At 42.4% G+C, this 23,750-nt stretch overlaps 1 protein-coding gene across 2 annotated transcripts in view; it reads left to right on the top strand.

Moving 5' to 3' along the window:
- Positions 1-9,391: 9,391 nt before the first annotated feature.
- The window catches only part of PSMD11 (proteasome 26S subunit, non-ATPase 11), a 28,393-nt gene continuing 14,034 nt past the window's right edge, over positions 9,392-23,750 (top strand). The window contains exons 1-5 of one of the 2 annotated variants that reach the window (XM_040641000.1): positions 9,392-9,548; positions 11,855-11,956; positions 17,491-17,615; positions 22,701-22,772; positions 23,144-23,201. In XM_040641000.1, the coding sequence (XP_040496934.1) occupies positions 9,458-9,548; positions 11,855-11,956; positions 17,491-17,615; positions 22,701-22,772; positions 23,144-23,201 (448 nt within the window). In that variant the 5' untranslated portion in view covers positions 9,392-9,457. The remainder of the gene's footprint in view (positions 9,549-11,854; positions 11,957-17,490; positions 17,616-22,700; positions 22,773-23,143; positions 23,202-23,750) is intronic. The other variant, XM_040641001.1, reaches the window with a different exon arrangement.

The following is a 23,750-nucleotide window of genomic DNA, read 5'->3' as shown; positions in this document are numbered from 1 at the left end:
GAGCCTGCTTCTTCCTCTCCCACTCTCCCTGCTTGTGTTCCCTCTCTCGCTAGCTATCTCTGTCTCTGTCAAATAAATAAATAAAATCTTTAAAAAAAATAAAATAAAAAAAATAAGTGGAATGGGTGAATATGGGATAGTCATACAGTGCAATTTATACAGTTAAGAGGAATAAAATAGCAATTCACTCCACAATGTAGAATGATAGAGGCAAGATGCTGAACACTGTGTTTGACGTGCTACCTTTATATAAATAAATGATTGTTCACACAAAGCAATATAGTATATCAGTGACTGATTTGTCTCTATCTAAACTGAATGAAAAGATGGTGCTCTGCGTGGGAGGGACGGGACTGGGAATGGTGGCTGAAAAGGGATGTTAGTTTTCTCTTTTTAATGTTTTATTTCCTAAGAAGATGAATAAAAGTTGACACACTTATAATTATTAATTCTGAGTGGTAGGAACGTAGGTGTTTGTTTTATAATTCCTACTACTTTTCTCCACTTAATTTTTTTCCTCAGAAATTAACAACAACGAAAGAGGAAATTAAAGTAAAATTGAAGGGGCGCCTGGGTGGCACAGCGGTTAAGCGTCTGCCTTCAGCTCAGGGCGTGATCCCGGCGTTATGGGATCGAGCCCCACATCAGGCTCCTCCGCTATGAGCCTGTTTCTTCCTCTCCCACTCCCCCTGCTTGTGTTCCCTCTCTCGCTGGCTGTCTCTCTCTCTGTCGAATAAATAAATAAAACCTTAAAAAAAATAAAGTAAAATTGAAGAGGGGTGCCTGGCTGGCTCAGCCCAGAGACCATGTGACTCTTGATCTTGGGGTGGTGAGTTCGAGCCCCATGTTGGGAGTAGAGTTTACTTATTAAAAAAAAAAAAAGGTAAAATTGAAGAAATGGTTGAACTCCAGTAAATATTTCTCCATTGTAAGAGCTATTATTTCCCAGACAATCTCTTCGAAGTTAAGAAAAGGGATGATGAAAACATTAAATAATGGGAATAATTACATATTTTAGCTACTTTGGGGGGACACTTATGTTTAACATCTTACTATAGAAAGGTGAGGGCGCCTGGGTGGCTCAGTCGGTTAAGCATCTGACTTCAGCTCAGGTCATGATCTCAGGGTCCTGGGATTAGGCTCCGCACTCAGCAGGGAGTCTGCTTGTCCCTCTCCCTGTCGCTCTGTCCCGCTCTTGTGCTCTCTCTCTCAAATAAATAAATAAAATCTTAAAAAAAAAAAGATGAAGAAACTGAAGGTAACATTGAAAAACTTTCCAAACCTTTCGAAAGTTTCCAAAATCCTTGTTTTTTGATAGTTGTACTGTTATTTGTCAAGGTTTGTAACATTTACTTTACATCCCATGTAGTCTCAGTTCTGTATTTAAATGGATCGCAGCCTGCCACCAGCAATGCTTTCCCATTATCGAGCTCATTGTTTTGATCCATTATAAAATAGATTTATCAACTTTCTCTTCTAGAAAAGTTCTTTGTCTTATATTGCTTGATTTTTTTAATGTTACAAATATCATATCTGTCTGTTTCTCTTATATTCGAACAATGTCCTAACTGGGAATAATATTCTTGGGCCACATTTTCTTACTTTTCAAATTTGTGGCAGTATTTCATTGTCTTCCCTTATTTTATTTGATTATTTATTTATTTATTTATTTTTATTTCATTGTCTTCTGGCATTGAACCTTGCTTTAGGTCTGAGACAAGCTTCATTCCCAACTCCACTTTACCCCCTTTAGTCAACTTGCTTTGTCTATCTGGTTGTCCAAAGACTGCTTTCTTTAACTTTGGGGTTTGGCTTCTTAACTGGGATAGAGATTTGTGTCTACCATTCTGTGTCAGTTTTTTTTTCTTCCTGGAATATGATTTGTTATCTCCACCTGTAACTAATTTTTTTTAAAGATCTTATTTAGGGATGCCTGGGTGATTTTATTTCACAGAATGAAATTTACAAATTTTTTTTTACAATTCTCAGTTTCATTTTCAGACTTATTTATTTACTTTTAAAAATCACAGTGGGGGGCGCCTGGGTGGCTCAGTCGTTAAGTGTCTGCCTTCGGCTCAGGGCGTGATCTTGGCGTTCCGGGATCGAGCCCCACATCAGGCTCCTCCGCTGGGAGCCTGCTTCTTCCTCTCCCGCTCCCCCTGCTTGTGTTCCTCTCTCGCTGGCTGTCTCTCTCTGTCACGTAAATAAATAAAATCCTTAAAAAAAAAAAAAAGAATGAGAGCCAAAATAAAGACCTTTTTAGTCAAAGACAGAATGCGTCTCTAACAGGCTTTCCCTGAAGGAAAACCATAATAAAACATAAATACAATAAGGTATCTAAAGGCCTAGGGAAAGGTAGCCGTGTGAGAGAGAAGGATTTCCAAAAAGAGATGAGAAGATAATAATGACATACTCTGCCTACTTTTTACTTTCTGTTCCCTTCTAGAACTTCAATGGCAGCGACCGTGCGGAGCTGGGGAATCCCCACTAGCTTAGCACTGCTACCCTTAGCTCCGTGTCTCTCTGCTGCACAGAGTATGGGGGAGAGAAGCAGAAGTGTATGCCCTTGATGAGCAGGATAGCACATTATAGCATTCCCCTATTTGGTCATCTATGGGATACAAAACTTTGAAACATCTCAGTGAAAAATGAACAATTATAGGGGCACCTGGCTGGTTCAGTCAGTAGAGCATGTGACTCTCGATCTCGGGATCATGAGTTTGAGCCCACATTTGTGTAGAGATCACTTAAAATAAAAGTAAAAAAAAATTAGCAGTTATACAGGGAAAGAAATAGTTTTGTAATCTAGGGTAGTATGGGGAGATTGGGGCTTTGTAGTGTGTTTTGGGATGGTGGGGGACAGAAAGAAGGTTGGCAGAGGGGGAAGGGAGGCGAGGCGAGGGTGAGGAAGTCTAAGATTGGAAACGGAATTGACGATTGATAGATCCTCTTGCTATAAAAATCACTACTTAAAGTTTCCTTTAGCGCTCTGTGAGGGTTCCCTGAGCAAGCGGGGTAGTGGGTGCTTATCAGCTAATTTGGTCAGCAACTCAACTGTCTTTTAAGAGCTGCCATTTATTGAGCACTTATACGTGTCAGTCATGGTGCTGAGCGTTACAGGGTCTTAAAACTTTATAGTCTTCAAACAATTCTGTGAAGTAGATTAATTATTTTTTTATTTTGGTAAAATACACGGAATGAAAGTTATCATTTTAACCACTTTTCAGCGTACAGTTCTGTGGTATTAAGCATATTCACATGGTTGTGCAGTCATCAAAGGAAACATCTATTTTTTAAAGAATTTATTTTATTTATTTATTTATTTATTTATTTATTTATTTATTTATTTATTNAGAGGGCGAGCGCAGGGGAGGGGCAGAGGAGGAAGGAGAGGAACAAGTGGACTCCATGCTGAGCCCAGAGCCCAACATGGGGCCAGGTCTCACCACCAGAGGTCACGACCTGAGCCGAAACCAAGACTTGGATGCTCAACTGACTGAGCCACCCAGGTGCCCCTCAAATGGAGTAGGTTTCTTTTTATTTTAATTAATTAATTAATTTATTTTTAAAGATTTTATTTAGGGGCACCTGGGTGGCTCCTTTGGTTAAGCGACTGAGTGCCTTCGGCTCGGGTCATGATCCCAGGGTTCTGGGATCGAGCCCCGCATTGGGCTCCTTGCTCAGTGGGGAGCCTGCTTCTTCCTCTCCCTCTGCCTGGTACTCCGCCTGCTTGGGAGCGGCAGGCAAAGGGAGAAGCTCCCTGCTCAGCAGGGAGCCGGATTCGGGACTCGATCCCAGGGATCATGACCTGAGCTGAAGGCAGACGCTTAACTGACTGAGCCACTCAGGCATCCCTGGTGTAGATTCTAAGAGTAATTTTAAGGATGACCAAATTCAGTCTCGGAGAGTTTAAGTAATTTGACTATTAGATGGTAGTAGAGTGAGGATTTGAGCTCCATGTTTGCCTGACTTCAAATTCAGTATTCTTTTTTCTACAGTATATAGTGCCTTTGCCAGAAGTAACTTGAAAGCCATCTTTAAAGATTATAAATCTAGGGCAGGAACCCAAAGGACTTCCTGGTCTTCCAACCAGAGATGTGATTTTGGAATAAAAAGAAAGATCATGGTAGGTAGATGTTTGGCTACATAGTGGTATTGAAACCAGAATTTGATTTTCTGGACCAAATAATCAATTGTTCATCCTACATCGTCCTGATTTTTTCCATGTCCACATACCATATGTAGTGTTATTTAAACTGACCCACTTTGTTTTCCACTGTAACTATATGTCTCTACCATCAATGGAAAATCAGTAGTATTATTGGCCATAACTAGGATGTAACCATAAACATAAAAACAAGGAAACCTAACTCCAGCTTGATACTGTTGCCTTCTCTCACTTTGTTAAAAAGAAAGGTGAAAGAAAAAAAAAAAAAGAAAATTAGCCATTCAAAACATAATGACGCCACACTGAACCTTTCTTCTTAACATCATGAAAAGGATTGGAAGATATTTGGAAAGGAAACGTGTCCCAGTATTTCAAGAATGGGGAATATGACACGGGTGGGCCTCATGGGGGTGGAGGTGGAAATTAGAAAGTTGTTAGGAACTGAGGTGACCTTCTGTGGTGGTGTTTGGATTCTCCTCTGTGACATTCCTGCCTCTCTTCACCCATCTCCTGAGTTTTCCCTCTACCAACATGGGTCTCGTTGGTTCCAAGTGACAGATTTTGATTTCAGTTCCCTTGGCTAACTGGCTCAGTCTCTCAGTTCCCCAGTTCCTGAGAGGGGAATTGGATTGGTCCAGCTCGTCTTTTCAGGCCAGTTCCTATAAACCCTAGGTCATGGCTGATCTGTGACAGCCCCCTCACCCCTACCGCAATCTAAACAGCAATGGCTAAACAGTCACATGGTGTAGGATATGGACATTTAGGGCAGCAGAAGTTCGTGGCAGGACAGGTACTAGCACTCATCCAACAAATATTTACTGAGTGTTTGCCATGTGTGCAAGCCACTATGATGGGAGCTGGGGGCTAGGATGGTGGACAAGATTGACAAGGTCCCTGAAACCTTGTGGGGGGAAGTGCGCTTTACACGAGTGACATAGTAAAATCAAAGACTGTGTCAAGTCCTAAGAAGGAAATAAACAGAGTGATATGATGGTTACTGGACTGAAGGTAGAGGAGATTACTTTTAATGGGCTGACAGGGAAGGCCTGTGTGTAGACATGATCTTTGAGCTGAAACCTGGGGAGGGAACATAAAGGCTGTGAGGTGGGAAAGAAATTGGCATGTTTGAGGAAAGAAAAAAAAGAAAGAAAGAAAGAAAGAAAGAAAGAAAGAAAGAAAGAAAGAAAGAAAGAAAGATAGAAAGAAAGAAAACCCCCAAAGTTGCCAGCTGAGCAGAGTGGGTAAAGGGTGCCGTTGGAGAAGGAGGCAGGGACCAGATAATGCAACACTTTGTGGTCCCCAGTGAAGGGGATGGTAACCAGACCCTCCCAAGGCCCAGACTATCAGATACATGCGGAGAACGTTTGAAGAAGCTCAGCATGGAGAAGAATGGAAGGACACCTGCAAGAAGGTGGTGGTGGGGGGAGTTTTGGTGACATTGAGAATATCACACTCCTGAGAATGACTTACAGTTTTGTACTGCTTAAGTTTAAGAACTTCGGTTACCTAGTGTGCAGTCAGTGAAAGGCGACTCGCAAGAAGTAGCTAATGAGCCCTGTAATATAAGTTACTTCTCACTCTTCCGTAATGGAAATGCTACATGGAAAGAAAGTAACGTTTATTCAACATGTCTCCCTATTAGCTTATCTCCTATCCTTACAGAAAACTTGAGAGCTAGGTTTTATTATCCCTGTTTTCCAGAGGAGAAAACCAAAGATCACAGAAATTAGGAAACATGTTAAGGAGCTCCTGGGTGGCCCAGTCGGTTAAGCATCTGCCTTTGGCTCAGGTCATGATCCCAGGGTCCTGGGATTGAGTCCCGTGTCAGGCTCCCTGCCCAGTGGGAAGTCAGCTTCTCCCTCTCCCTCTGCCTGCCTCTCCCCCTGCTTGTGCTCTCTGTCTCTCTCAAATAAATAAATAAAATCTTTAAAAAAATGTTAAAATCACCAGGTACTAAGTGGCTGGCCTGGACTTTGAAAGCAAGTGGGTGACTCCAAGACTTGAGGTCCTATTATTGCATTTTCTGCGTGATGGTACTGTTTGAAGGAAAAAGGTACAATGTAGGTGTAGAGATCACTCTCTTGGACTGGATGTGAAAGAAAGGGAATGATTGGGGCGCCTGGGTGGCGCAGTCGTTAAGCGTCTGCCTTCGGCTCAGGGCGTGATCCTGGTGTTCTGGGATCGAGTCCCACATCGGGCTCCTCCGCTGGGAGCCTGCTTCTTCCTCTCCCACTCCCCCTGCCTGTGTTCCCTCTCTCGCTGGCTGTCTCTGTCAAATAAATAAATAAAATCTTAAGAAAGAAAGAAAGGGAGGGAATGATCGAGGGCAAGTAGTGCAATAAACTAGTCCTGTAGGCCTCTTGCATTTCCCACGGGATCCCTGTGTCACTCCAAAGAGTAGGACCGGTAGGAGGCTATACACATAATCTTTAAAAATGTTAGAGAGGATGGTGTGGAAGTAGTACCCGAGGAACGTGTTCAGGAGAATCAATAGCAGGCAATAGTTAGCTGTGGTGGCGCTGGGTGGAGAGAGGAGGAGTCAGTGTAGGGAAGTAGGGAACTGAGCAGATGGTGGTGCTGTAACGTGTTAAGGACGTGGTGCAGGTACAGGCTACATCCCTGTATCCACTCTCTGTCGGAGCTCCCGTCTCTTCGCCGGATACCATCGTGGGCAGATCTCCTAACTTTCAGGTCGTTTCTAATGATTGAAAGTCCATTCTGTTTTGCTTTCTGCTCAATTTTGCTGTGAAGCTAAAACTGCTCTTAAAAAATAGTTTATTAAGAGAAGAAAGTCCAGTCTAACCTCAATCAATTTCATATCTAATCTGTTTTTTCATTTTTCAAAAGATTTTATGTATTTATTATTTGAGAGCGAGAGGGAGAGAGTTTGAGAGAATGAGTGGGAGGAGGGGCAGAGGGAGAAACAGACTCCCTGTGGAGCAGGGATTAAAGAAAGGGAGTCAAAGTGTCTCACATGACTAATGTCATCAGAAGCAGAGATCCAGGTGCTGATTCTCTCTCGTTGGGAGCATTTATGGGTTCTTTGGAGGCTACGCCTGTGAACCTTAAGATCCCCCTTCAGTCACTGCTTCTTGATGTCTACTCTTCCAGCCTGTTACTGGGTGTTTTCTCTCTGGTGGGAAGCCCTACTGAGCTGGCCACCTAACTGCCAAACACCGGTAGCAGAGGCTGCCCCATTGCTGCCCTTTCTCCTTGTCCTATTGTGGAATGTGTCAGCCCCCTTTCCTAACTCAGAATTCTGTAGGCCCAAAGTGGTAACCATCTTCATGAATGTGCATGAAGGCCCCAACCTCCTGGAGGGACAGGTCTGGTTCACCTCAAAACTCTTTTTTTTTTAAGATTTTTTTTAAATTTATTTATTCGACAGAGATAGAGATAGCCAGCAAGAGAGGGAACACAAGCAGGGGGAGTGGGAGAGGAAGAAGCAGGCTCACAGTGGAGGAGCCTGATGTGGGGCTCGATCCCAGAACGCCGGGATCACGCCCTGAGCCGAAGGCAGACGCTTAACCGCTCTGCCACCCAGGCGCCCCCACCTCAAAACTCTTAACCATGGTGGATGCACAGAGATGGCTACGTTGCTGTAGTCAGTGAGACTCACCAGCTTGGGAGAAAGATCTTGCAGACACCCCCAGTCTTTTGTAGTGCTTCCTCTTTATAGTGAGGTGAGCATTTCATCCTCTTCCATAATTTCTTCTAATGAATTTCTTTTGAATTTTTCTCTCTCCCCGATGGAGGCTAGAAGTAGGTGAAGGTTTGGGGACTGGTCTAGTCATTTTTTGGCAAATCTGTTACTTACAAAAGTAGTAAGGATGAACTGGTAGGTATTCTTTAGAAGATGAAGATACTTATTTCCTGTTGTTCTCGGCTTTGGAATTTTATAGCTTATTGACATTCTGGCACAATATATTAATTGCACACCAAATTGAAGAGGGAGGAATGCCCTTACTAAGCAAAGAAAGGCTTAGCTTTATACTGAGATTCATGGAATCTCCGAGTTAGGAGAAATCCAGAAGACACTTAATCCATTTCCCCAGCAATGCCATGAGTCCTGTTTACAACTTGATGAGATATACAATTTTCTTTTGGACACATCCAGGAATGCATTCCCTAACTTTCAGATCTCAGCTCTGTCAATTACCATATGAGTTTCACCAAATTACTTTAAACCCGGTTCCTCACCTATGAAAGGAGTGTAAATAGTATCTTCTTCACAGAACATTGTTGGGAGGATAAAAGAAGATAAATATATAAATTGCCTAACCCAGTCACAGAGGAGTGCAATGTTATTTCCCTTTACAGGTCCCTTAAGGGGACAGCATATTCTGTTTTCGGATTGTCTTCACCGGGAGAAAGATCTTCCTCATATTGAACTGCCTCTGTGTATTTTTAGGTCTTCCCTTAAGCTTACCCCTCGGTGGTCATACAGAGTGTGTTTTCTCCTTTCATTTGAGAGCCTTTCAGATAGCTGTGATTTTAGTTGAAGGAACTGGAGATACTAGAAAAATCCCTTTTTTTTTTCTTTTCTGAGGGGGGAGTCCAGGTTGCGTTAGACTTCTGTGTGACCCCCAAGAGGGATTTATTGAGTGAATGGGGCAAAGATGGTATTTCACTGTCTAACATCACATCTCCCCGACGCTGTTGGGTTTAATCACAGGCTGGCTATGATTCTGTAGGATTCTAGCCTGGAACGTGCGTGCGTGCGTGTGTGTGTGTGTGTGTGTGTGTGTGTGTGGTGTGCGTGTGTCTGTGTATGAGAGAGAGAGACAAATGTTGTTAGACACTTGAACGCCTTCGAATGGTGCTATTCTTTGTCTGCCACATCGTGAGCACTAATAAGATCGTTTATTGCCCTGAATGAATGGTTAAACGTGGACGCGACAAAGGAAGCCAAACGGCTATCGATGAATACCTACCTAGGCGGGTGCTCAAAAAGTCCTCTCAAGGGCGAGCTGGGAGAGTTGCTGTTAGGAGGCCTCTTTTGGGGTGGGTGGGGACTAGCCTTCGGCTCTAAAGCTTAGGCACCGCCTCTCACCCGCGTGCTGGCCGCTAGGCGGTGCTGGGGAGCTTGCCGCCCCCCAGCCCGGGCGCCCCAGCTCTCGTCCTCACCCCTCAATCACCGACCGGCGGCAAGACTACAACTCCCGTGGTGCTCTGGGAATAGGAGCGGGGGTGCTATGGGGGGCGGGAAGAGGGACGCGAGGGCGGGCTTTCCGGGAGTGTGTTTCCGGCGTCGGCGGCCGCGGCCGGGGACGGTGTGAAAGCGGTAAGATGGCGGCGGCGGCGGTGGTGGAGTTCCAGAGAGCCCAGTCTCTACTCAGCACCGACCGGGAGGCCTCCATCGACATTCTCCACTCCATCGGTAAAGGTCGCCGCGCCCCCTCTCCGACCCTGCCGGCTCAGCTTGGCCTGTGTGGGTCGGCGGCGGTGGAGCGGGGCCGGGCTAGCCGGCTCTGGTGCTGCTGACTCACTGTGTGTGAGGGGGGCCGGGCCGGGGGCACAGGCCGCTCGCAGCTCCCTGGAGCCCCCTGGGTCCCACCCGGGTGGGAAGCCTCGAGGCAGCCCCGGCGTCCACTTGCCGGCTGCTGACTCACGGTGGGCTCTGCGTGGAGTGAGAGGGTGGGCCGAGCCGGGGCCCCCACCACTCCCTAGCATTGCCCCCGCTCTGGCCCGTGCGGGCTGGCCCGGGACCGGGAGCAGTGCCGGCCGGCGGGCTTGTCGCGAAGAGGACTGAGAGCCTCGAGTTGAAGGGCCTTGGCGAAACCCGCTGTAGACAGCGTTTCCCGCCGTTGTTATCAGCACAGCCCGCTCCGGCTGGCAGCGCGAGCGCTCGCTTTTCTCTTGGAGTTTTCTTCCTCGGGACGCTGGGAGCTGCTACCTCTCCCCAGCCTCACAGCGAAAGGGTCCACTAAAGGGAGATCTCTTTCTGAATGTGGGAAATACCGAGGGGACACCACCGCCGATTGGCATTTGGTTTGAAGAGGTGCCCGAGACGTTCCTTTGCCCCCCGTGTAGGGTGTAAGAGCGAGATGGGACCGCCGGCTAGAGGAGGTGACTAATCGCCCTAGTCTCCCCTGGAGAGGTGGGAAGTGAGTTCGGGGAGTTAGTTGTCAGCCACGGAGTTCAGGGAACTGGTCGGCTGCAGATTGCCAGAGAAAATTCAAGTCAGTTTGTAGTAGATTGCCTTACACCTTGCACGCAACAGGAAAACTGGAACGGGAGTTCCAGCCAGTCGCTTCCGACAAGTTTCTGCCGGGATTCAGGTGTGAACAGAAATAAATTTGTGATGACAGAGAAGGCTTTTAATGTTTAGGTCGTAAAGGGTTCAGTTAGGGCACGGGCTAGCTCTTCGCTGCACATGGAGTAATGTGATCTTTTTAACGTAGCTTGAGAAGATTCAAATTGGATCAACAAGTAGCATAAGAATGCACGTGTATGTAGGACCTCCAGGATGTTGGCTTTTATGTTGACTTCTTTTGAATTTTGGTATTCTTGACTTGCGTAGAGAAAAGCCAATGACAGGATCTTGATGTCTTTATCTTTGGGGGTACTGGAAAAGGAGAGGAGGTGGGGGTTAAGATGCATCTGTGGATGGATGATTTTGGCAAATGAAAGGTTTTAATTTTGAAGTTCTGATCCTGAATTAAGTCAGTTACAATTATAGAACCGGCGTCATCTCAATCATATATATATTTATTCTGTGAGTACACACTAATGTGAGAAGCATGGATTTTATTTTATTTTTTTGTCCTAAGTGCTTAATATTTTTGTCTTTTGTAAAGTGAAATTATGGTAAACATTACAGTCGGAGTATTTTGTGATTGTCCACTCTACTAGGAGGGAGTTCCCTGAAAGCTTCCCTGTTAGAGCAAGCTTGAGTCATGATGGCTACAGTCTTACTTTTTCCCAACTCCATCATGGAGTATCTAAATCTTGGTTTTTGTCAAGTCATGATGCTTTGTGAGAGAAGTGATAACTAGTGATGATCACTAAAATTATCACCACAAACTCAGGTTATTCACTGTTTGAGTGGTAAAATAGTTTTTAACAGTTCAAAGTGGGACAGATAACACAAAAAGTTATTTTAACAGGTCCTGAATCCATGATAAAGCAGCAATCCCTCCTAAGGATCACACTGGAGCTTTGATTGGGTTGTTTTTCCTGAATGGCTTTGTAGAACTGCTAACTAGCACACCCATTAGTGAGGCTTTCCACAGGCTTAAAGTTTATTTGAAAGACTCTTGACTTTTTTAGTTATCAGTAAATGATGGTCTTTTGATTTTAGTTTGTAGCAGGTAAACATAGAGGCATGCTTAATATTTTCAGTAACAAAGTGCCTAACATGGGGCTTACCACCACAAGTGACTTGTTTGAATTTTGCTTTAACCAAGTGACTGCAACAAATTTCAGTGTATGTGGGTAAGGGGAATTCTAATTCATAGAATGAAAAGCACATTTAAAATCAGAGAGGAATCTATTTTTATGATTTACATGGGACATATGTCTTACATGATGATTTCACTTTTTTAAGAGTTGGGTTTTTTTTTAAAGCTCTCTAGAATTTGTCTTTTGGTAACCAAGTTTGTAGTTGGTCTTGTGAGGGTGAAATTTCCCTCAGTCTTCATTTTTTTGTCAGAATTTTAAGAGGTTTGCATTTTCCTCTCTCAGTGAAGCGTGACATTCAGGAGAATGATGAGGAGGCAGTGCAGGTCAAAGAGCAGAGTATCCTGGAACTGGGGTCTCTCTTGGCGAAGACTGGACAAGCTGCGGGTAAGTGCTGCAAATGGATTGCTTTCCCTTTGACCTGAAGTGCTGGGTGCAGTTTCAGTTTTCTCTTGTAATGGAGGAACATAGGCATGCATCCACACAGTTTATTGGTGGTATAATTCCATTTTATCGTTAACTTGTTGAGCTTGTTTTTAGCGGGAAGCTAGGTGGACCTTTAAATTCAGTTCCTTCGTGAACAGTTTTGTTCTCCAGGTGAGGGAAGATCCTGTTCCTGTCGGGATATAGTGATCTGGTGATTTGTTTCTGGTTTGAATTTTTCACTGTGTTCCCTTACATAGGGGCAGCAGCCCGAACAGCGGCTGTCTTTAGTGATTTCAGCTCTGATGGATTTAAGATGGATAGCGACTTCGGCCGCTATGACTTCAAAGTGGCTAGGGATTTTGCATCCAAGTCAGTGACTAGCTGTCCTTTTTTCCTGATAGAGAGTGAGAGAGACGTTAAATGGAAAGAGCCTTCCCTAGATATCTCCATTGTTACCTGGGACTTTATGCATGTTATTGCCCAAACATTTCTAGTTGTTAATTGAACCACTGAGTTTCTAGGCTTGAGATGATATTCTGATGATGGGTGTGTCCTTGGAATAAGAGTCATGTAGAATAAGAGACCAGGAAGGGCCTTTGACTAGTAAAGTGGTAATAGTATTACAGACAAGGTTGCTTAAGCTTAAAATGGATGGTTTTTGTCAACTTTAAAGTGAATTTAGATCTTATCTAATTTAGAATGGATTAAGTTCTAGTAAGGGACTTCATGAATTACTTTCTCACCAATAATATTGTTATCCAGGAGGTGTAAGCAAAACTTCTTGAACTTGAGAACTAAGATCTTTCACAATTAAGGATGACTAACATTGGTTATTAGGCTCAGTCAACTCAAAGTCCCAGGTAACAGTAGAGTTGAGTGAAGATTTATGCAGTTGGGAGGATGTGTTTCAATGGCTTCTGTATCTTATTTAAAATATTATTTAAAATATCTACTATAAAACAGTTTTTAAATCCTGACTGTCCACTAGTTACTGTTTTAAGCACAAGAATGCTCTTGTTTATTGCATCCTCAGAACAGCTCAGTAAGGTAGATACTATTGTCCATTTTACACCTGAGGAAACTGAGCACAGAAGTGTTAAATAACTTACCCAAGGTCACTCATCTAGTACGTGGAAGAGCCAGCATTTGAACCATTTCGTCCCACTTCGAAGCTCAAGGCCTTTTGGTGTAATCATTAATGCTTTCCATAGTTAATCACTTATGGGTTATCAGTGGTCAGTGCTGGGATTTTTCACTTTATTTATTTATTTTTTAAAGTTTATTTATTTTTTAGTGATCTCTACACCCAATGTGGGGCTTGAACTCAACCCCCAGATCAAGAGTCACATGCTCTTCTGACTGAGCCAGCCAGGTGTCCCTGTTTTTTTTTTCATTTTAGACTGACTTCCCTCCTATTTAACATATTTATGGATTCCTTTTGTCTATGAGTTAATGTGAGCTTGGGGTTGCATCATAGTTTTGATTATTAGTCCATGCAAAATATAATTAATAAGGTAATTTTCCTCAAAGAATTAGAAAGTCAGATAAAGTGACATAAGATTTTTCTGTTGTTGAAATTTCCAAATACCTGTTTTCCTCCAGTAGCATGGATAATTACAAATAGCATGTGGTATAGTCAGTGCTTCAAAAATCTATCCAAACATTTTAACTGTTTTGCTTGAAATTCCTCTTCTGTGCTTTGCTCTCTCCTTATTCCTTGCCCCTCCCCTTTTTGTGACTCAGTACCTGAGAAGTTGAGAACTGTATAGATAAACTATTGGAATTTAACAGATGAATCATAAGGACGTTCAGGAACTTTTACAGGTTATTTGTCATTGTGTTCTAAAAAAGAGTTTGGTGAGTATAGGTATATACAATAGAAACTCTAAGGGAGTCTTGGGGCCTCCATTCATGTACCTAACTAACTTTGCTATTCATAATTGATAGGTTATGTTGTTTCCTTTGATTTTCAGTTCCCTGAGAACAGAAAATATGTCTATTTCATTAATCTTCAATTTTGTTTTATTATGCACTTAATATACAGTTAGCACTGTGCTAAGTACTCCATTCAAAAAATATAAGATGAGGTCCCTGACCTACAGCAGTCATTTGGGAATTAGTGAATAAGGCAAGGTTTGATGCGTATAGTGGGTGGAAGTGGTGCTGAGCACCATCAGACATGACGGCTGGGCTCAGGGTCTGCAGATTTCACAGCTTGAGATTCTGAAAGGATTATTTTGAGTTCTGTGACATTCTATAAAGGAAGTTCTGGTCATATAATTGTACATAATCTCAATAGGAGGAAGAAGTCATTTGATTCTTTGGGAATTAAAAAATTAATTTAGTATGTATGAAAATGGAAAGAAACAGGGAATATAACCCAAGAATGAATAGCAACAATAGACTGCAATGAAAAGTGAACTGAGTCTTTGGCAACTAAGAGATCATTTGTTTCTCTGTTGGGGTAAGAAGAATAACACTATCAGTGCTTGGAGCAAACACTGCAGTGCTAGCAGGCTGCTTAGTTCATGTTTCACTTCGGCCTTTTCCAGGAAGGAAAGTGATTTTCAAAAAGATAAAGAAAAAAGCATCAGAAAGAATTAAAGCCAAGGTAGGAGAGAGAAGAGAGAGCAGATAGTCTCTTTAAATAAGTTCAGGTCTCTAGGCTCTGACAGTTTCTATCTTTTAATATCAAAAGCATAGTTTTAGCAGATATATTTATAGAGCCACTATTATCATTCTGAGAAAAGTCATGGAGGATGGAGAAGTATTGAGGAAATTGAGGATGGGCAAGCATTTCACTTTGTGTGAAGATAGTGAAAAGAATAATTTCTAGACACTTTAACCTGGTAATCACTAATATCTGGGACAGATTATTTGATAAGTAGGTTTTAATCGCTTAAGACCGTGGGTTTATTAAGAAAAGATTATTTGACACTCACCTTCATTCTCTTTGGTTAGCCTTATGAGACCAGTAGATTTGCAGGGCTCCACAGACAGTACCTTGCCAGCTGTTTTTGTAAATAAAGTTTTGTTGGAACCCAGCCACACCCATTTGTTTACATATTGTCTGATTGCTTTTGCACTGCAGTGCCTGAATTGAGTATCTGCCAATGAGACCACATCGCCCAAAAAAGCTGAAAATATTTACTATCTGTCCCTTCACAGAAAAAGTCTGCCAGCCTCTGGGTTAGAGCAATGATGCAGACTACATATCTGATGTAAGCCAGGCATTTGAACATTTGCCATAATAGTAATGAGAGGTACAGGGTATGAAGATCAACCTAGAGGTTGTTTTGTCTCTAGCATCATGTCACAGGGCTCGGTCAGCATCTGGCATTATGGCTAAAGCCATTTCAGAAGGCCTGCTTATTTTTGTAGATGACTCCGTACAGTAGAGGACAGAATTAAGATTCAGAGTTATTGCCAAAGCCAGCAAGATTAAATTCAGTGTGGTTAAGTATAAAGTTATATACTTATTTTATCAAAACAGAGGAAGATGAGGAATTACCTGTCTGTGCAAAAAAGACCTTAATGGACTCAATCTAAACAAAGAGCGCTGTTAGGAAAAAGGAAGTGGGCTCTCTTGTGTTACCTGTGATAGCCAGATCAAGAGAATTAGGCCATGACTCTACTGGTCAGACCCTACCTGGAGAATTGTTTTCAGTTCTGGGTACTACAAGTGGTATGTTTGCAAACTAGAGTTTTTATTCATTGACAAGGAATCTGGACACCAGAACATTGGAGGAACAGTTGAAATAGCTAAAGATGTTTAGCTTGGAGAAGGGGAAAGTTAGGGAGATACAAACGGTAGTTATCTTCAGAAATTTGAGGCCATATGGAAGGAGGGTAAAGACTTGTGTCTTAAAAAAAGAACAATTTAGTTTGACTAACATTCAGATAGTCTCCTTTCTGAACATTTCTGTCATTAGAGATTGTTCAGAATTGTTCTAGCATAGTAGGAAATACTGTGGGAGAAGGGACATTGTACTAAACTACTTTTAAAAAACTATGATTGGGGGTGCCTGGGTGGCACAGCGGTTGAGCGTCTGCCTTCGGCTCAGGGCGTGATCCTGGCATTATGGGATCGAGCCCCACATCAGGCTCCTCCGCTAGGAGCCTGCTTCTTCCTCTCCCACTCCCCCTGCTTGTGTTCCCTCTCTCGCTGGCTGTCTCTATCTCTGTCGAATAAATAAATAAAATGTTAAAAAAAAATAAAAAACTATGATTGTATAATTAAAATTTGTATAAATGTAAAAGGAATTTGAGAGGGAGACATCAGTGCAGCCTGGAGTTGGCTTGGAAGACATAATAGGACGTTAGCTGGACCTAAAAGGATATCTAAGGTTTACATAGGTCGAGAAGATGGGGGAGAAATTCTACATGGGAATGTAGCAGGATCGAGGCATGAAAGCCAGACATATGTCTAGTCTATGCAGGGGTGAATGGAGTGGCAGAATGGGGAAAATCTTAGTGGAGTCAAAGGTCAGTATTGGGGAGTGAAGGGAAAGAACTTTTCCACTGTATAGTTCCTTTCGTACCTGACACAGTCCCGTGCCATCCTGTGACTATTCAGGCAGAGGAGCATTTCAGGACCCTGAATTAGCATTCTCAGGAGGGTGAGGTTTGCTTGCCCTGAATTAGAATCCTCAGGAGGGTGAGTCCACAATTGGAGAATATTAAAGAGGCGGTGGCACTAAAGTAATTTTAACCTACATTCCAAAAGTACTTGCATAGTTATCGAGTTGAAATATTCTCTGATTTTTTACTCTTGTTCCTAAGATGCTCCCTTAAAATGACTGTGCCACCTTTTCCTATACAAGGGGAGACAAATTTCTGTGGTGTATACCTTTTTTGGTCATAGTTTAAGACTTAGGCTTTACAGATAAATGAAGAATTTTAAGTATATCTTTAAGGGATGGTATATATTTAAGAGGAAAACACCCTAAGTTTTCTGTGGAAAGTTTATTCAGTGTCAGGGAAGTGATATTGCTAGAAGGCTAAACTGGGGAGAATTTTGGGGTGGGGGGAGGGAATCTGGAATTGAACATCTTCATCTGGTAAAGGGGGAGCTGCTACAGTGGACTTGGAGATTCAGCAACAGCAACAAAACACTCCTCGCATAACCTCATCAGATCTGCCAGTTGTGAGGAAGTGATTTTTACCTCAGGTATCAGAGGCACAGCGTGTTTCATATTCTAGAAAACCGCGCTGTGAGACCATGAGCACTTTGCTGCTTATCTGGCATTGATGGGTAAGTGAGGCTGCGGTGCGTGGGCTCTTCCCAGGGCGCTCATAGTAACCCAGTAATCTGCGGCATAGAAGACAGATTTGGTGTATGTTGTTCACTCATTTTTGCTACTCTGTCACCTGCTAAGAATGCTGATTGCAGTGGCGTAAGGATTGATTTTATGATCTTGGGTCATTATTTTAATGGGTATTTTGTCTCTAATATTGATGTTTCCTTTTTCTTTTCTGAATTGCCTTCCACACAGAGCTTGGAGGACTCCTGAAGTATGTGCGACCCTTCTTGAATTCCATCAGCAAGGCTAAGGCAGCTCGTCTGGTCCGATCTCTTCTTGATCTGTTTCTTGATATGGAAGCAGCTACAGGGCAGGAGGTAAGCTACTTTAATGGCAGAAAGTAGACAATATGGAAAAAAGTCTGTTTTAGTGAAAGCACTGCCTGCCTGCACTGTGGTACTAATGTGGAAGGGACAGCTGGGAGGACAGCTCAGGACTTATCATGTCAGTTTCTCTTTGTTACAGGGCATTTGATACTTTGGGTCTGTTCCATGCTTTGCTTTGTAAGTGGAGATTGTGAGTGGTCCCTGGAATCCTCATTACATCAGGGTCACAAACTGATTCTTGTCTTTGAGGTATTGTATTGCCACACCTTTGTAATGTTTTCTGTGTCTGTGGTACCTTTCATTCTGTGTCACAAAGCTCCTTGTGAGCACTAAATAAGTCTTGTGGCATCCCTTCTTGGCGTGTTTTGTACTGCGTCTATGCCTTAATGCAGGGGTGAGCATCCATCTGTTTGTGTCTCATGTGTGCGGAAGTGACTCTGGTGTCCTGTACATGTCCTCTACAAGTTGAGACCAGACCCTGAACCATACTGAAGAGTGCCTCTTTGGAATCAGTGAGCCTCTTCTGAACTTCCGAAGATAGCTGTATTTTCTGCAGTTCGGGAGGAGACACTATCAAAGTTAAAACTTAATCTGTAAAAAGCAGCAGATTCAAGCAGGATGGATTGTGGTTGCTTGAATCTGTTTGTAGGAAGAATATAGTTGTCTTTCCTATAGATACATTGCTAGTATTCACTGAGTGCCCAGTGTGTGCTAGACACTGTTACATATACTGGGGATACATTTGTAAAAACACAGTCACTGTTCTCATGGGGATTATCTCTTAATGAGGAAGGCAGGCAATAAATAAGTATATAAACTGTGAGGTAATATAAGGACGGGGTAGGAATAGCTGGCTGGTTATATGTCTCATTGTTTGCTCTAGCCTCTGTGGGTGTACAGGTAAAAGGTATGAGAGGGCACAGTAGCATTCTGAGTAAATAATGAGGAATTTCAGAAATCTGGGACATATGGATCCCACTTTGAAATCAGGTCTTTTGTAAAATCTGCTTTCTTGCCTTAATGATTCTTTGAGGCCTAGTTTAAACACCATAAACTCACTTCATTTGTAGAAAATTCATTTGTAGAGAAGTTTTCAAATCTGTGGCAGAACTATGTTTCATGATAGTAGATCAAAAATTGTTAATATTTAGATGACTATCTTTTAAAGTAAAGCATTAGAATTATTTTTATAAATAAAAGAAAAAGTGATTTTAATGGGGTGTTAGTCTTATCTAATCTTAACCTTTTTAAAAAAAATTGTACTTTGTTCTCATGAAAAAGCAACACCATCTTTTGTTTGAAATGGGGTGCCTTATAATGGGTTGGGACTAAAAAATGTTAGTTTAAGACAGACTGATACGTGTTACTTGGAACTTTTTAGGCAGAAAGAATTATCAAAGCTGCTCCTTTGCACATTGAAATCTCCAGGATTTGTCCCTTCCCATAGCATAGAGTTGACTCAGTGGATGGAATTGCGTTTGTGTAACGAACAGTTCTCCTACTCCTTTGTGGAGGTCCATTAAATCATAATTCGGCACTCTCCTGTGATTGGCTAGTGGCATTTACTGGCCTTTATCATGTGGCTCCGTGTCTGGTTAGGCCCTCCTGTCTAAAATACCCCATCTGCTTTACTTTTCTTCATCCTTATTTTCCTTTTTAACATCTGTTTCCTCCTTAGAATAGAAGTTCATGAGAGTAGCTAGTTTGTCCTGTCCAGTGCTGTCTCCGTGTCATTTAGAGTAGTTCGGCCCAGGGGAGCTACAGAACTCACATTTGTTGGAGGAATGTATGGATAATGCCTTCCCCATGGTCGATGCTTAGGAGATAACTTTTTGAATTAAGACATAGATTTACTGAATTGAGATATAAGCGTAAGTGTTGTTACTGCATTTCTTTAGGTGACTCAGGGTCTCTGACTTGGAGAAATTGGAGCTATGTGTTCATCTTGGAACATTCTAGGTTCTTTTAAAATTCTTTGATTGAGTGATGGGAAAAGATAGGGGAGTGAGTTATAGGTCACTGTCATAGTAGTATTGTGGGCTGAGGCAAAAGAAGAAGTTTGCGAACATTGTTAAGAGACCGAGGAGTTTTGTGTTGGTGAGTTGGGTACCAAGAGGATGGAGGAGGGGATTTTTCTTGCCTTTCTCTGTTTGGGAACTAACCATAAGTCGGGCAGATCTACAACACCAGTTTTTAGCTTGCTGTGTTCCAGAAGGTGGTCGGAATCAGGTTAGGGTTGAGTGAATTGCAGCACTAAGGTTTAGAGCCTAGAAAGTGAGGACGTACGTGTGAGGTAAGGGGGTGGGATGGGAGAGTGAGGATGGGGTGGTTGGCAGGGGGGCGGGGAGTAGAGAATTGGGGTGAGGAGGGGACTGAGCCAGAGCCTTGCCAAATAGTGAACTGAAATTTCAAAATTTACCTTACCTTTCAGGGATCTCTGGGTAGTTGCCCAGGGGAAGCCATTTTTGGTATAGTCTATCCAACTGAAACCACAATAGCACGTTTAAGAAACCTTACACTGGGGGCGCCTGGGTGGCTCAGTCATTAAGCGCCTTTGGCTCAGGGCATGATCCCAGGGTCCTGGGATCAAGCCCCGCATCGAGCTCCTCCACTGGGAGCCTGCTTCTTCCTCTCCCACTCCCCCTGCTTGTGTTCCCTCTCTCCCTGGCTGTTTCCCTCTCTGTCAAATAAATAAATCTGTAAAAAAACAAAAACAAAAAACAATCTTACACTGAATCCAGTTATTGAAACAGTTATTTCTGTGGAAAAAAGGAGTTTGTGCTAGAGAATTTCAGACTTGGAATAGTAGTTATTATTCTCCCATAAGGATTTAGTTAGTAAAGTCATTTTAAAAAAACTGGTTAAGTGTACTGATTTAAAACTTAAATGTCTGGGGCACCCAAATGGCTGCCCTGCCTTCAGCTTGGGTCATGATCCCAGGGTCCTGGGATCGAGCCCCACATCAGGCTCCCTGCTTGGCGGGGAGCCTGCTTCTCCCTCTTCCTATGCCTGCTGCTCCCCCCTGCTTGTGTGCTCACGTGCTTTCTCTCTGTCAAAATAAATACAATCTTTAAGAAACAAAACAAACTTAAATGTCTGATTTCTATCACATCAAGTTTTTGTACTCAAATAAGGGCTATCTCCAGAAGCAGGGGCTTCTCATATATTCTTATCCCCTTTTCATTAGTCATTATCTGCATTAACAAAGCACAAAGCCTCAAACAAAATAGTTGTGTAGCAAGGCCAATGGCCTTTAAAATTTTGCCTTAGAATTGAGGTGTCGGTTTTACCAGTTACAGCCCTAGAGAGTGCAAATCATGCACCCTGTAATGGATGACAGGTAGTCGGTTCAGTTTGTAAAAAAATCCCTGCTCTAGGAGAAATGTCAGTACCGACCTGAACAAGAGCACTGGAGATAGGGTCAAGTTCTGATCCCAGCAGCTGGTATGTGACCTTGAGTCACATCTGGACTGTTAGGGAAATGGGGACAGTTGGGATGATGGAGTAGAATTCAGTGTTTCTTAACTAGAGATCTACGTCTGAGTGGCCAGGCTCTATTCCAGACTACTGAGTCAGGAGCCTCGGCATCCGTTTTTGTATTCTTAAAAAAGCTCCCTGGGTAAAACTGGGACGGTAAGCATTTCTTAGCCCTCCGAAGACACAGGAGTAAGGACTCTTGTATTTTCGTTGTTAAACACATTCAGCAAAGTATTTTCAGTTCCATTCGTGTCACGAACAGAGATTTACTTTGAGTTTGGCTTTTCAGAACATAACTCAAAACTCTGAAATTGTGGTTGGCTTGCTTTTAATTTAGTTTTTGTAGAATTTTTAGGTCAGTTTAGTGCTGGAGATTTAAGTAGCCACCAGGGGGCTTCAGTGAGTTAAGATTCTGTTGAGTCCCTTACTGGTGAATCCTCCGAATACCATGTAATGTCATCTGTTTATTTACTGAGCTTGGACTTAGGGTCTAAAGGCAGAAGATCTGTCAGTTTGAATTATGTGCTGTTCCTTTTCCTTCCTTGTAACACCTCTTAAGAGAACTTCGGATGTATATAAAGATCTGTTGTATTAGCAATTAGTTCTCCAGAAAGTTCAGTTTCTTTTTATCTTATGCTCTGAATCTTAATACAAAATTTACAGTAACAGAAGTGATACAAGATCTGCAGTACTTAATGTGTACTTTCTCAAAGCTAATATGTCACAGATACCTGATGGCATGTAGACCATCTAGCGTAGAACATTGCTTTAAATCAGTTACTTTGCACATTATCTCACTGCTTGGGTGGCAGATAGAACTGGGGGTTCAAAGCACCTTTATTATATTTTTTATTCATTCATTTATTTTTTTTAAGTAGGCTCTGCACCCAATGTGGGGCTCCAACTCATGACCCTGAGATCAGGAGTCACATGTTCTACCAACTGAGCCAACCAGGTGCCCCCAAAACACTTTTAAATAAAGCCTTAAAGTCCTTTTAAGTGTTAGGCTAATTGTAATTTCTTTTACTCCCTTTAATACATGCTAAGTGTATTGTATTGTGATGATGAATTGGTTAGTTGCACTTCTTAGTATCGGAAAGGGAAGAGCCAGCTGGGCCTTCTGAGTCTTACAGGTAACTGTTAGGAACAAGGCATTTGTGCTTAGGCCGGGGATTTCTTCCCTTTATTACCAGTGGGTTCATATTAACACATTGCCATTACTATTTGCAACTATTTAGGGAGAAATTTCTGCTTTAAGGATTTCTCAGCCATTGTAGAAATCTGTATTCCAGGCTGTATATGTTATAAGTTCTGGGTCCCTCCTGGGAAGGTAGAAGAGGAATCTTGAAGACGAAGCTCTTTTTCCAAAAGAACACAATCTAAGCACAAAAATACTTTGTGTATAAAAAGCCGAGTTGATTCTCCATTATGATATAACCATTACACAGTGAGATACTGTAGATCAAGGCATGTCCCCTGAGACATTAAGTAGAGCAACGTGGGTAATACCTAAGGAGGGAATTAAAGCTGTTCTCCAAAAGCAAGGTCTGTGGGAGACTGTGAGGACATAATGTTGCATGTACTGTCTCTTTGTTGCAGGTCGAGTTGTGTTTAGAGTGCATTGAATGGGCCAAATCAGAGAAGCGAACTTTCTTACGCCAAGCTTTGGAGGTATGTGCCTATGTTAGTGCTGCTTTCAGGTCTCTAGGCATTAGACTGTCGGTGTAAGGACCACCATTCTGATCCCAAGTATCTTCAGGAGTTTTATGTTATCCAGGCACCAAAGATTATTGATAGTATTCCCAGCTCACGAGAATACCTGCTGTGGGGCTCCGAGAAGTAAGCAGCAGCACAGTAAACTTAACAGTCACTGGCCATAGTAGCAGATAATACCATGGGCTACATCGTTGCTTAGGCTGGATTTGATGCTGTCTCCAGAACTTGTATATTCAACAGTAACAGTTCTGTGACTGTCAATCTTCGATTTCTTTCTTTGGTTTTTTTCTTTCTTTCTGTCAGTCAATGCCTTTTCTCTTTCCTAGGCAAGACTGGTGTCTTTGTACTTTGATACCAAGAGGTACCAGGAAGCATTGCATTTGGGTAAGTAAGCTGGTAGAAAGTAATAAGGCATCCTAGCTGGCTAAATAGATGTATTCGGGACCTGGCCACTCTTACTAGTTACATAGTAATAATTTATGTTCTGCCTACTTCTAAGTTAGAAGAATTTAAAGTGGCTTTGCATTTACTGAATCTGTTGTGGAGAAATGCCATTTGGAAGTTCTCAGTAACCAGAGTTAATCTGTCAAATTTAGAAAACCAAAGGGTCAGACTGCAAGTGTTTTACTATTACATTTACTATACTTATTCATAATTACACTCAAAATCTATTTTAAAACTCAAGAAATTAATTGGTGCAAATGTATATGGTGGCTAGAGTGGGCTGACTAAGCCTTTCCCCCGTGTGGCCTTTAAACACCCTGAAATCTTTGCCTGCTGCTTTTTTTTTTTTTAATTGGCAGATTTGGACTATTTTCCCCACATCGAAGAACATAGCTTTTTATGACCTGTTAAGAAATTGCCAATATTCAGTTTTTATCCTGCAAAATGGCATTTTATTTGGTTCAAACTAATAATAGCATTAAAAAATAC

The sequence above is a fragment of the Ursus maritimus genome, unplaced genomic scaffold, assembly GCF_017311325.1.
Source record: "Ursus maritimus isolate PB19 unplaced genomic scaffold, ASM1731132v1 scaffold_24, whole genome shotgun sequence".
Lineage (NCBI taxonomy): Eukaryota > Metazoa > Chordata > Mammalia > Carnivora > Ursidae > Ursus > Ursus maritimus.
This window is presented reverse-complemented; position numbering and strand designations above follow the sequence as displayed.